Source organism: Solea solea, chromosome 10, assembly GCF_958295425.1.
Source record: "Solea solea chromosome 10, fSolSol10.1, whole genome shotgun sequence".
In the NCBI taxonomy this organism is placed as follows: Eukaryota; Metazoa; Chordata; class Actinopteri; order Pleuronectiformes; family Soleidae; genus Solea; species Solea solea.
The window spans coordinates 13,876,682-13,890,214 of record NC_081143.1 but is presented as its reverse complement, the minus strand read 5'-3'; the positions used below and the strand labels follow the sequence as shown (position 1 = coordinate 13,890,214).

The window sequence follows — 13,533 nt, the reverse complement described above, 5'->3', positions numbered from 1 at the left end:
ATCATGTAGATTGACAAATACGAATCCAAATCATTTAAAATTACTTCACTATTACATATACATTCTAATTAAAAAAGAAAAAACACAATTGTTCTAGATAATTTACTGTACAGCAGCAATGGTCAGTATTTTGCATATTAACATGCCCACCTGTGTCACCGAGGCACGACTGAGTATTCCAACTGAATTATCAAGAAATACTCTTTCAACAACACCTCTGTTTCTTCAGCATTATCACTGTAAATGTTTTCACGTTTATAAGTAACACTATGACGAAGGTAAATAGTTTTTTTGACAGAAAGCCAAGTAAGCCTGTAAGTAATGCATGTTCACTATCCAGACCCGCATATTCACACACATATATATATATACTTAAACCGTATCTATATTATTTACATTGAAAAGTTTACCTGTTTGGTGGTCTAATGTGGAGTGTCCATGGTAAACAAGAATCCACTGAAAGGATGTGACATTTACGTCCACGTAGTCGCATTACTGCCATCTTCTGGCGTCTCCGGCACCTAGCACCACGTTAGTCAAAAAATAAATGAAGTACAAAGACAAAGGCATAGACATAGACGAGAAAGAAAAACTCGTTATAATAGTCCACGATATATCCCAAAATATTATAATGTGAAGAGGAATTTTCATGTTGGGACATTTTAGGGATTGGAAGGCAACAACGCGCGCGGTGCCTTCTGGGAGTTGTTGTATTTGTAGCTTTTAGACAAATGATATCGAATTTGACGGTTATATCTGGTCTGTATATCTGTAGCGCCAGTTTCATTTCCACCTGTCTAATTTATAAACAACTTAATCCAATAAAACACCAATTACTCCTTCTGTATTCTTCTCCTCAGTTCGTATTTTTATTTTCCAGGATTCCCGTGAAGGCAGCGTGAGACATTTTACTCCTTCCTTCCGCGTTTGTTTACCTGCAGCAGCTCCGCGCGCATATATGGGCGTTTGCTAACTTTAGTGTTAACAAACTAAAGTATTAATTTGTGCTCTTAAGCCGGTCATGGGAACAATTTAACATCACCAGGAAAGCGAGAGACGGAAAAGGGACATGAGACTGAAAAGTTTATCCAAAGAATAGACATTTAAAGTTAAGTTTATTTTTTTAGCTTACGTTTTCGCGTTCCTGCTCACAATGGGATGCTGTACCAGCACAGAGGTAGGTGGTTTAGTCACAGTGTGATTAAATAAGACGTTTATGACTGTTTTACAAACCTTAAAAACACACGAGCGTCACCAGTCGTGTGCAACGTTCACGTCACATTTTGTAGTAGACGCTTGTTTTGCAGCAACAAGTTGTTGCAGTGGGTTAGTGCGCTGGTGTCGATGCCGCAGGGTCACCACTGCACTACAGGACAAACATAAACGGAGACAAGGATATAATCTCTCCATATAATCTGTATATTCTCCACTTTCTTATGCCTCGGCAGGGTAAACGTGATTGGAAACCGCTGGAGGAGCGCAGCTGCACGGATATCCCATGGCTCATCCTCTTCACGGTGTTCTGTGTTGGCATGGTGAGTTAAAAACTACCTTCGTGAAAGTTGTAACCATTGGTTTTACTTGAAACTGTTGTTGATTTGATTCAATTTTGAATTGTGGAACATTAGAAAAGAGCCCAAACAATAATACGACCCACAAGGCACAAAAATCTTATAATATACAGTAGAAAGTCTGTATTTAATATAAATATCTACTCTTTAAAGTCCATTTCGGAGTGTTTATTGGCAGAAATGTAATGTGCTACCCATAAGTTTGTCATGCAAGTGTGAAAAATAAAAATTGTGTTTTCATTGTGTCAGAACAAGCCTTGTATATGCTGTTTAGTCAAGAGCTTTACAGTGCATTATGGAGGCCACCTTCTTGTGCCTGCATGTTTCTACAGTAGCCCAAATGGACAAACTAGCCACAGTGTACATTTTGCATTTTGAGGCAGAAGTTTACATTCAAAAACAGGACATAATTTACTTTCTTAATTATGTTTTTTTTGTGATTAAACATCCATGATGTGCAAAGGAAATTAAGGTAGATTAAGAAGAGAAATATGTGTCGCTGACCAAAATAAAAATGTAAAGTGATTTCACTGTGTTTTTGAGAGGTAAAAGCAGATTTATACAATTCTCTTTTAAAATATCCATCTATCCATCCATCTTCTACCGCCTGATCCTCCACATGAGGGTTGTGGGTGGCTCTGGTTCCAATCCCAACTGACATAGGGAGAACATACTGTTACATACTGGACAGGTCACCAGTCCATCACAGGGACACATAGAGACAAACAACCATCCACTCTCACACTCATGGTCAAAAAGTGTCCAATTTGTCTAATCTCCAAACATCATGGATTGCAATTCGGATAACAACATGTGACATCAACAACGAATATGCTATGATGTGTGTGAGTGTCTGAAAACAATGTTGGACATCAGCGAATTTAAGTTATTTATTGCATTAAAAATATGCAATAAATGATCCACAGTCTGTTTGAAAAGACAGATCAACAGTTAGCACAAAGTTTGACTTTACACTGAACATAATAACCTGCACAAAGGTTGTACAACTGTCCTGACTTAACTGTATTAGTCTAGTTTACTATTGTCTAACTAAGGATTAGTTAAAAATATGTTAAAAGTGAGTGCTTTATGGTCTGTGTTATTAAAGTATTGATTTAATCTACTCTACTGTGTGTCTTCTGCAGGCCTGTATCTGTGGCTATCCCATTGCCACAGGTGCTGCCTCTAGGCTCGTCTCAGGATATGACAGTTATGGCAACACCTGCGGTCACAATAACACCAAGATTGACGGAGTACCTCTCAGTGGCCAGGACATGAGTGAAAACAAGTTAGTCTCATTATTTATAATTGACTTAGGCATCTGACATGGCTTTTATTTACAGTTGTCCCTTAAGTACTTATTGATTGATCTGTTGTTTTCTCCTGATTAGATTGTCAGATTTCTCAGTTGTAGATTTCGTACTTGACACTCCGACATGTTGAGAAAATGTTTTTGCCCCCTGAAGCTCAGAATTGGTGTCACAGAAAAAAGCAATTCAGTGTTGCACAGGTTCATGCAAGGATTGCATCATGTAATCCTAATCTAATTTACCACAAACTGCAGGTTGCTGCACATCACTTAAGTTTATCTCCTGTCCTAGTTACATAGTTTTAAATATTGATCTTTTCAGACCAGACCTCTTTTTTGAACATGGTACGTTCAGAATAGCAGTGTAATTCACACATCGCTTATTTAAGACCGTATGAGTTGTCCACAGAAGATATTTCAGACGAGGGACAAGCAGCATTTTCATGATTGGACTGTTTAGAGATATTGTCAGAATGTAAAATAGAGATTTAATGTAACCAACAAAATGCAGACACAAACACAGAGCCACACTCACCCATCATTACCTTTTTTTTGTCGCTTAAGATGTGCATATATTTAAATGATTAAAGATAAAGAAATGCCACAAAGTCTGCTTGTTATAATTAATGTGAGGAGTCTTTGATTTTTTTTCTTTTGGCTGTGGATTTCCATCAGCTTGCCGCCTGCAAGCCCAGTTTTACAGAAACAATGGGTCACGCTTTATTGGGCTGCACAGAGGCTTTGAATAAAAGGCGTTTCTGTTACAAAGAAGGATCTGTCTAACAGCACAGCAAATGTCAACATCTTTCATTTTCATTTTTCTGACCACAGAGAACACTCAAATCTGCCATAGTAATAACAAAATATACAGAGATTTGTGATAGCACTTTACACTCAACCGCTAACGATTCCCATTCTCGTTTACAATACCTAGATTTGTCTTCTTCCTGGATCCTTGCAACCTCGACCTCATTAACAGAAAGATCAAGTCCATCGCTCTGTGTGTCTCCAAATGCCCTGCTTCTGAACTGAAGACGTATGATGATTTAAAGAAGTTTGCTCTAAATAACGGTGAGAAATCTCCAAAATGGCTTAATGTGGAAGAAGTGCAGGTTAAACTTCTGTGTGTGCCCTCATCCATCAGCATCCTAAAAAAGGCACAGGTATAGTGAGTTGTAACTGTTCTTTTCCTGGCGTGTTTATTTCTATCATTATAGTTTCTATTTATTTCTTATTGTGATAAAAAAACAAAATTCACTGAGGTGTCAGTACAGTATAATGCATCATGTATTAGCTGAGTTTAAATGTTGGTTATGATATATTGATATATTGACTGGTGATCATTGCAACGTGTCATCTAATTTTTGGTTTTCCTGTGTTATCAGGCACGCAGCTCTGTTCTTATGATATTTCTCCAACAAGATACACAGGCCATTCAGAAAGATTCACTAAATGTCCCAAACTCCCTGTTTCAAAAAGGTAATCAAGCATATACTTAAGCGTTTAATGTTTATAATGTTTCCCATGTTTGTGACACCATCATTAGCGATGTTGACGTGTGCAGAATGTCTTCATCCCCAAAGGATTTGTTCTGATTGAAATGTACAATTCCATCGTCCCCGTGCTGTGCACTTATCCTGTCTGTTATTCTTTTTTTGGACTGAAAATACAGAAGTAACAGAATAGAAATATGTCACGTTTTAAGTGGATTAGACATGTGATCACACCAAACCAGGAAGTCATGATGGGATGGGCTGTTTTTATCAGCCTGTTCAGTCTGTCCTCTCTGCCCTGTGCACAGTGGCGAGCACACACCTATTTAAACATCCTCAACACTTGTTTGTTTAATACATAAATGTAAACACTTGGGTATCTACCAAACAAAGTGATATTTTCACCATTTTGTACACAAACACAGTAAACACAGCAGCGACAGTGCAGACAAATGACAGAGGAATCCAAGCTTCTCTCCAAAGTTCCGTCAGGAATAATGTTTATTTTACTGACTGTGAGCATCAGTTTTCTGGGAAATTACCAGTATCGGATACAGCCTCTGTATCAGCAGAGAGAAATGCTGAATGGGATAAATCACTAGTTCTTGAAATACTCTAACTTAATTGCAGAAGTCCATTTTAACGTTCCATGTGACAGGAATAAAAGACAAATACAGAACAGATGTAGAAAGTTGCCACCATGTAAAGTCTTCTGATGTCAAATTAAAAAGGAATTAACTTTTGTTCTTTATATTTGTCATGTTTGCAGTAAGGCTCTCCCAGTGTTTGACCGCTGTATCCCAGTGGACATTGGCTGCTATGCTGAATTTATTCAGTCATTCATCACATTTGTCAGTGACAACAATGTGCTGCGACGTGTCGTTTCCGGGGTCATGGCCAGCAAGGAGATCATCATGGGTCTTTGTATTCTGGCTTTAGGTAAAATAATAATTATTATTATTCGATAGCACTTGTTCAAAACACAGTTTCATTTAGACATTAGGTCCTGAGAAATAGCACATGGTTACCGCTAGTGTAACACATTAGTGGAAGAATTATTTTATGGTAAGAAACTACTGGCATTTTCTGCCACTCTCCCAGCACAGCTCTTATCACTTAGGAGGATTCATTATGAGGGCATTTGTTGGAAGAGCAGCTATTTTTGTCAACAAAAAGTAATAACAGGAAATGTCTGTGGTTACACCATTGTATTCATTCAAGTGTAGGCCACAGGCGTGCGTGAAAGGTCTGCTCTATCTCCTCTCATTGACACGGCAAGAATGTCAAAACAGAGTTCTTGTCAGTTTTAGACACCTTTTTATTTCGACTTATTTGTATAATAGTTTGTTTATTTATTCAGTATTCACATCACGTACTGTTTACATCACTGGGATGTTCATGGGATGTCTGGGCCTTTGTTGTTCCCAGCTTACATTAGTATTTTAGGTAAACTGCATATATTAGTGTGTTTTGTCAAATGTTGCTATGACCACATCCTCATGTTCAAAATAATCATGACGCACTGTTTATTTTCTCCGACTCAGTTCTGTCCCTGATCATGATGATCATCATCCGTTACATCTCCAAAGTGCTGGTGTGGATTCTAACGATCCTCGTCATCATCGGCTCAATAGGTAACTTTGAGAAACCAACATTTTGATTGGTTTTCGCTCATAAGTACAGTGTACTGCTTCATTCATTGGCTCTCTCTGTTGTGATTGCAGGTGGGACAGGCGTCCTCTGGTGGCTGTACGCTGACCACAGGATTGCTCTCGACAATAATACCACATCTGCGTTAGGGAATGAAGTTGCCTCAGACAATGTCAAAGCCCTCCTCGTGTACGCAATTGGTGCTACAATTTTCACGGTATGTCTTGTGTTGAAGGCTAGCCTTGATTTGATTTGTTTCTACATTGAACATTTCATGCAGTGAGGCAATTCAGAATGTTTCACTGAAAAACACTTAAAATCAGTTTTAAATCAGAGCAGGGAAAGACAAATTTTAGATTGTGTGTGCATTTGTTTGGTACAACCTGTCCTGTGTAAGTGTTTTTTCTGGTTATACAGAAAAGATATACTGTGATCACCCAACGCCGCAGACCCAACGAGTGATTGCTCAAACTCTTGGTGTTAACTTGCAGGTAATTCTCCTGCTGGTGATGTTCTTCATGAGGAAGCGAGTGGCGCTCACTATCTCTCTGTTCCACGTGGCGGGGAAAGTGTTCATCCACCTGCCTTTGCTGGCCTTGCAGCCATTCTGGACTTTCCTCTGCCTCATGCTCTTCTGGGTCTACTGGATTGCCGTGCTTCTCTTCCTCGGGACTACAGGTTGGTGGAGGAATCCACTGCTGATCATTTATTATCTGTGGATGATTGTCACTTAGTCCACTGCAACACACAGACAAGTCTTTTTTTTTTGCATCCAAAGGGTTAGTGGTTCAAGTTACCAAAGAAAGGAGAATATTAATTTGTTACATGAGACATTTTGTCTTGGTTTCAATGGCATGACTTGACTCCCACATCTGGAAACTTGTGCCAGTCTCGTGATGTGGGAGGACGGAGTCAAAGAACCACTTCTCTCTTCATCTCCCACGTTTTCCTTTCGACTGCTTGACTTTTAATTCAACCGCAGTAGTATTTTAAAACATTACACTTCTTTGTTTCTTATTTCTATTTTCTGATATATTTTGCCAAGTATGGAAATAGTTTAGCAATCAATGAGTTCTTGCCTTAGTACCTTTGTATGTATAATATTTCCTTAAAGTATAAGATAAAGTATTTACTTTTAGTTTCTTCCATCTCTTCAAAATGTAAAGAAGAAGGTTGTGTTGCTGTCCAAAGAGACAATGTCATGAAGAGAATATAAGTAATGCATTTTTGAAATAAGATAAAATCATTTCATGAAATTTGTCCTGTTTGTTTTAGTTTATTGACATTTTTCAACATTTTACACCTTTTTGATAGAGATATTGCTTTGGCTGTTAAAAAATGGCAGGGGATTAAAGTCAAGCTAAAGTGTTAGATATAGGCATAGTATTAGTATTATAGTTCACTATTATAACTATAGTATTTTAGTTATAATGGTTAAAAAAAAACATGTGTATTCCATACTCACGCTTGCATTCTCGCCACAGGAACACCAATAAAGAACAACTCTACAGGTGTGGTCGAATATCAAATGGAAGGACCCTTTCAGTACCTGGTGTGGTATCACGCTGTGGGTCTCATCTGGATCAGCGAGTTCATTCTAGCGTTCCAGCAGATGACCATCGCGGGAGCCGTCGTCACCTACTATTTCACAAGGTACGAAGCAACAGCAGCGACATTACAACTTCCACATGCTTCATCGTCCGCCTCGCATTCATTCTGCATTCCATTATGTCTCCTCACTGGCTGTGGTTTATTGCAGGAATAAATCCCAGATGCCAGTAACTCCCATCCTATCTTCCATGGCACGAACCTTCCGCTACCACCTGGGCACTCTGGCCAAAGGCTCCTTCATCATCACACTTGTAAAGATCCCTCGTTTAATCCTAACTTACATCCACAGCCAGCTTAAAGGAAAGGTAAACTGTCAAAGTATTATTGTTGTTACAAGTATTTCTAGAACCTGCATCCATGTATGCAATATGTTAAGATAACCCATTTTCTTTTGTGTTTCTTATAGGAAAACGCTTGTGCTCGTTGCATGCTGAAAGCATGTGTCTGCTGTTTATGGTGCTTGGAGAAGTGTTTAGCATACTTGAATCAAGTAAGTCATCTCAGGCTGGTGAAGGAAATATGGTAGTAGGTATCTCAAGATCTCGAGCATCTCCGGTAAACATGACCACACCATATCATTTCAGAATGCTTACACTGCGACAGCCATCAACAGCACCAGTTTCTGCACCTCGGCCCGTGAAGCGTTCATGATCCTTGTGGAGAACGCCCTCCGCGTAGCCGCCATTAACACCGTGGGCGACTTTGTCCTCTTCTTGGGAAAGGTACCGCACAGAGTTGTTGTCCATTGAAACATCTTTCGAGTTTTCCGTGTGAGATTTTCTAACCAGGCTTTAACTCTGCACTCACAGGTGCTCATCGTCTCCTGCACAGCTTTCGCTGGCGTCCTGGCTCTGAATTACCAGAGGGACTACGCCGTGTGGGTGCTGCCTCTCCTCATTGTCTGTGTGTTTGCCTTCCTGGTGGCTCACTGCTTCCTTTCTGTGTTTGAGAACGTGGTTGATGTCCTCTTCCTCTGCTTTGCTGTGGACTCAAAGTATAATGATGGCAGCCCTGGACGGGAGTACTACATGGACAAGTCCTTAATGGTGAGAGGATGTACTAGTATTTGGTATATGTAGGCGTATTTGTTATCTCTTTTTTTGGCATAAACGCTGACCTTGTCAGGACCAGTGGTACTCATCGTGACCAAAACCTGGTCCTAATAAGACAGGACTTAAATATAAAATATAAACATCCAATTAAAAAAAAAAAAGCAGTAGATTATAAAAACATCCTGTTTAATAGGCAGAAAAAATAGGCAAATTTTACAAGAGTAATTTGCCTTGTTGCCTAATCCCTAGTACTTTCTTAGTATCTAATAAAACTCTAAATAAAATTCTGTTTTTCCTTCCAGGAATTTGTTGAGAACAGTAAGAAAATGGGTCGGTACAAGGCAGGTGACGGAGACGGACGGGAGATGAAGTCCATGGTGAGCAGAAACATCTTGTATGCAAACTGTGTCATTTACGTAGAAAGACTTGGTAGAAAACTCATCAGTGCCAAATAAATAGTCCCAACTGGTTGAATCTTTTGTTTTGTGGTTTTAATGAAAATCAGATGATGATGATGATAATGTGTTTTTCTCTTTTCCTCTCTCCTGCAGACACGTGGGGGAACTTTAGCTTAACCTTGTGTTGGACAGTCAAAACCACTAATAGTCCTCTGAAGCTTATCTCGGCTCACCTGCATTTCACCTCCAGGAACTTCTGGAAAATAACAATGCCTTTTTTTATATAGAAACCTAACTCAGCTTCAGTGAAAGATGTGAGATTTTTGAGAAACAGGGGTTTTAATGTTGCAATGTTAAGGTTGACACTAACAGATGAATAACATATGTGTTTGCATTTTGTTATATTAATGACGGGTCTTGTTTTTTTTTTTTTTTTTATCTGTACACTAAAGGTTTCCCTTTTTATTGGATTCTTTTTAAGTAATATGCGTGATGTAACATGGTTTAACATGTTTGATTTTGTGTGTTAGTCATTTTAAAATGTTTGGTGTACATTAAGAAATGGTTGCCTCAGTGCGTTTTGTTACATTTCTTCACCTTTATTACTCATAAAATTTTCTACTCAAAAAGAACAAAAGAGTTTCATTGTTTCACTTTTTGGCTGCATCTATACAACCTTGCCATGAGCTAATCATGCGTAAGTGTGTGTGTGTGTGTGTGTAAAAGAAAACAAAGCAGATAAATGTGCGGTAATACTACTCAGTGCAACTTGATATAACTATGAAAGTCTTTGTCATGTTTAGATTGTACTACCAACTTGTAGTCAGCAGGGGGAAGCCAAGCAACATTAAAGTCATTATTATGTTGAGTTTGTTACCCAGAGGAAAGATACAGTGAAGCCTTTGTTCACTCTGTTCACTTTGTTCACTTTGATGGTGAGTAGCGTCATAATAAGGAGCTGCTAACGTCATTGGAAATAATTGGTAGACAACACAGTAGTATGTTTTTCTATATTTAAAAAAAAAAAGTAAATATCAAATGATACCAATCTGGAATACCAATTAAATGTTCTCGCTTTGAACACCTGGGAGCAGCATATCTTCATTTTGTATCGACTATAGCTGTCAGCCCTAACTTTAGAAAATAACCTCATACCAGGACTGAAAGCTTTAGAATTCTCTAAGTCCACTTTTGTAGAATAAATGAAGTGAACATATGATTTGATTTCTCATCACTTTATGGTGATCTTTCCATATTCTGTGAGCTCTAAGGTTTTATAAAGCAGAATGTGTCACCAACAACAGTTCCTCGATGTTTCTGGTCAATGGTACAACAACTGACGTGACGAGGAGATGTTGGGTAGGAGGTATTGGCTTAAGGACAGATAGTCGTGGATTTTCCAAAAGGGATGGAAATGGCTGTGGTAATCACATGTTTCCGAAAGAGGGAGGAGCATGGGGTGACGTGTAAGAGCAGAGGAAGATGCTCACAGGTACTGTATATACTTTGCAGTATATGCGATCTGAAAGAGATAGGAGATTGTAAGGTGGTGTGCTAGATGATTCGGAAAGACAGTTGGTCCAGATGACAGAGGAAGAAAGTTGATCGGCCACACCATGAAGATATGGGAAAGAGTTGTTGAATCTTGGTTAAGGAAGGAAGTGAAGATCGATGAGCAGCAGTGTGGGTCGTTGCCAAGACAGAGTATCACAGATGCACTGTTTGCTTTGAGAGTGCTGATGGAGAAGTAAAGAGAAGGCCAGAGGGAGTTGCACTGTATCTTTGTGGATCTGGAGAGAGCTCATGATCTGGTGCCAAGAGAGGAACGGTGTTGCTGTATGAGGAAGTTGGGAGTGGCACGGAAGTGGCACGGAAGTGGCACGGAAGTATGCGAGGGTGGTACAGGACATGTAGGAGGACAGGGAGACAGTGGTGAGGCGTGTAGCTGGACAGACGGGTTCAAGGTGAAGGTGGGATTACATCAGGGATCAACTCTGAGCCCCTTCTGGTGATGGACAGGTTGAAAGACGAGGTCAGAGTAGGCAGGAGTCTCTGTGGACTATGTTGTTTGCAGATGATATTGTAAAGTGTAGTGAGAGTATGGGGGACAGGTGGAAGAGAGCCTGGAGAGTCGGAGGTCTGCGCTGCAGAGAAGAGGAACAAGACAGAATAATGACAGTGAGACAGGTGGTACAGTGAAGATGCTAGGAATAGAAGGTTCACCTCGGGTCAACCATCCAAAGCAATGGACAATAGACAGTGCAAGACGGAGGCAGATGATCCTCTGTGGCAAAATGTGTCACTTCAGATTGAGTCAAACGTTTAGGTTGAATATAGAGACGTTTTAGTTGGGTTTTGTTTTGTTTTCAATAATGGAATCAGTTTGCAAGATGATTTAGTTTGAGGGACACAGTGTGAGGTATACTGACAGAGAAGAACCCAAACGCACAACAGAGGCAGAGGTCAATTCAAAGAGGAGCGTTCAGTTTACTTAGTCAATAATACCAGGAACAGGTCAGAGCAGATCAGGTGGACTGTACAAAACTAGAAATGGAGGAGCGCTTCACAAAAACACAAGACAACCTGGCAGAGGGTGAAAGTGAGCAGGTATATATACAGGGGAACTAATGAGCCACAGGTGAGGAGAAGGGGGCGGGGAACAACAGGTGAGGGCAATGAGCTGATTGCATCGGAGGGCACAGGAGACTTAGTGATGTGGCATGAAAACTGTTACGCACAGTGAGACACTGAAGTATTTTCATGTCAAATGACAACATGAAACAGTGAGACGCTCTAAAACATGTGATTCCTAATGTATAGATGAAATGTGTTTACTTTTACAACTGAACCCTTATGTTTACATGGTGCACTATGGCTGCAGGTGTGACTACAATGCACAGTGTATTGTTTGTTTTACTACATATTGACATTGTAATCTCTACATAATCTACATAATGCAAATTGTTGGTTGTGGACGTTCAGGTACTAAAACACATTCTGCAGTGCGTACAAAAATGCAGAGTTTTCCCTCAAACATTTGTTAATTGCAGTAAAATATTTGACGTTAGAGCTGAAGAGTTTAGCACCACTGTGGAGGACGCCCGGCCCGCCATAAATCTGTTTTCGCTTGAGCAAATCCTCAGTCTGCTAATGTAGAGATTACTGCTTCCCCCCCCCTCTTCCTTTTTCTTTCCAAACCACCATTGAACAGGCAAGAATCAAGCCACTAAGTAGAGGTTATTGATGGGAAAGCTCTCTCCGCTCACTGCTGTCTGCCTCCATAAAACACAGAAATCCAGAGGAAAGCAGCTCGATGGTTGGTCGTGAGTCACGCCCAAGTGATTTCTGTAGTACTTACAGACCGCTAACCCCTCCAGGAACCCTTTTCGTCATTGGCCTAAAATAAAGGAAAAGGTGTTTCCATAGAAGCGCGGAGTGGGAGAATCTGACCTCGTTGTTATTGTATAATTCTTTAACTTGACTGAACATGACGGTGATTATGATGTAGAAGACAGACACAGACTTGTACAATTTACGGATCACTTTCCACACAGCATCTGCTGGAAATGTTGTATTTCAGCCAGTATTTATTGACAGTATGTCAACATTTTAGCATTAAGTGCATTTTCATTTATTTAGATCAGATAATGCTTACTGTGTATTACCCTAAAGGCCAGTGTTCTCAGCACAGGAAGTGCATGAAATGATCCTTTGCTTGTTGACGGGAGCCGTACGTCTCTGATTAACTGGTAAATAGTTTATAACCATAAAACCTGTGCTGTCTTACTGCCGTGCAGATGTCTATTGTTTATGCTGACTTGTGCATGTAATGTGAGCTCACTGTATATTTGTGTGTGTGTGTGTGTGTGTGTATGGACGCGCATGCGCTCACAAGTTCGTATTGACCAACAGTGACTAAACCATTAAAGTGAGCCATAGTGCCTCCTCAGCAGTCAGCAGCCTGCACTGGAGGCTGTGCCGAGACCTCTTAGTGCTGCTTACAGTTAGTGCATTAACAAGACTTGATCAAAGAGAATTCACTTTCACTAATATGCCACTACACCGCTGCACTATCAATATGATCTAATGACGTGCATTTATAAGGGTGGTTACACCTAATAAATGACATACATGGGGGGTGGAGTGGCTCAGTGGTTAAGACCAGTACCCTGTGTGCGAAAGACATCATGTCGCAATGGTCGCAAAAGTTCGACACCCCTGGCTGATTGTAGTCAATTCCATTGTAAGTCGCTTTGGATAAAAGCGTCTGCTAAATGACATGAAATGTAAAAAAAAATATACAACAACAATAGCCCATCATGTTCCAGAGCGTGGATGTGGTAAGAGAACTTGCGTCACAGAGCGCTGCTTATCCAAGAAACCTGATTTCCGAAAATCAAACGTGCTTCCTGCAATTTGAGGCATTTCCCATCAGCACTTAGTCATTCT

The 13,533-nt window shown here is 40.0% G+C and overlaps 1 protein-coding gene across 1 annotated transcript; it reads left to right on the top strand.

Annotated features, from left to right (window-relative positions):
- The first annotated feature begins 900 nt into the window (after positions 1-900).
- Positions 901-9,722, top strand: LOC131467571 (choline transporter-like protein 1). Its single transcript, XM_058641559.1, has 16 exons — positions 901-1,177; positions 1,449-1,535; positions 2,717-2,859; positions 3,815-3,951; positions 4,266-4,359; positions 5,143-5,312; positions 5,918-6,007; positions 6,098-6,240; positions 6,515-6,701; positions 7,508-7,676; positions 7,783-7,939; positions 8,041-8,124; positions 8,219-8,356; positions 8,444-8,680; positions 8,989-9,063; positions 9,238-9,722. Exons 1-16 carry the CDS (start codon positions 1,154-1,156, stop codon positions 9,259-9,261), a joined length of 1,959 nt encoding a protein of 652 aa, XP_058497542.1. The 5' UTR covers positions 901-1,153; the 3' UTR covers positions 9,262-9,722.
- The last annotated feature ends 3,811 nt before the right edge of the window (positions 9,723-13,533 follow it).

Excerpts from the sequence above, each read along its gene's own strand:
- LOC131467571 (XM_058641559.1), top strand. The coding sequence starts at position 1,154 with ATGGGATGCTGTACCAGCACAGAG. Across the intron at positions 3,952-4,265 it reads GAAGTTTGCTCTAAATAACG|GCACGCAGCTCTGTTCTTAT; the intron begins GTGAGAAATCTC and ends CTGTGTTATCAG. Across the intron at positions 6,008-6,097 it reads CGTCATCATCGGCTCAATAG|GTGGGACAGGCGTCCTCTGG; the intron begins GTAACTTTGAGA and ends TTGTGATTGCAG.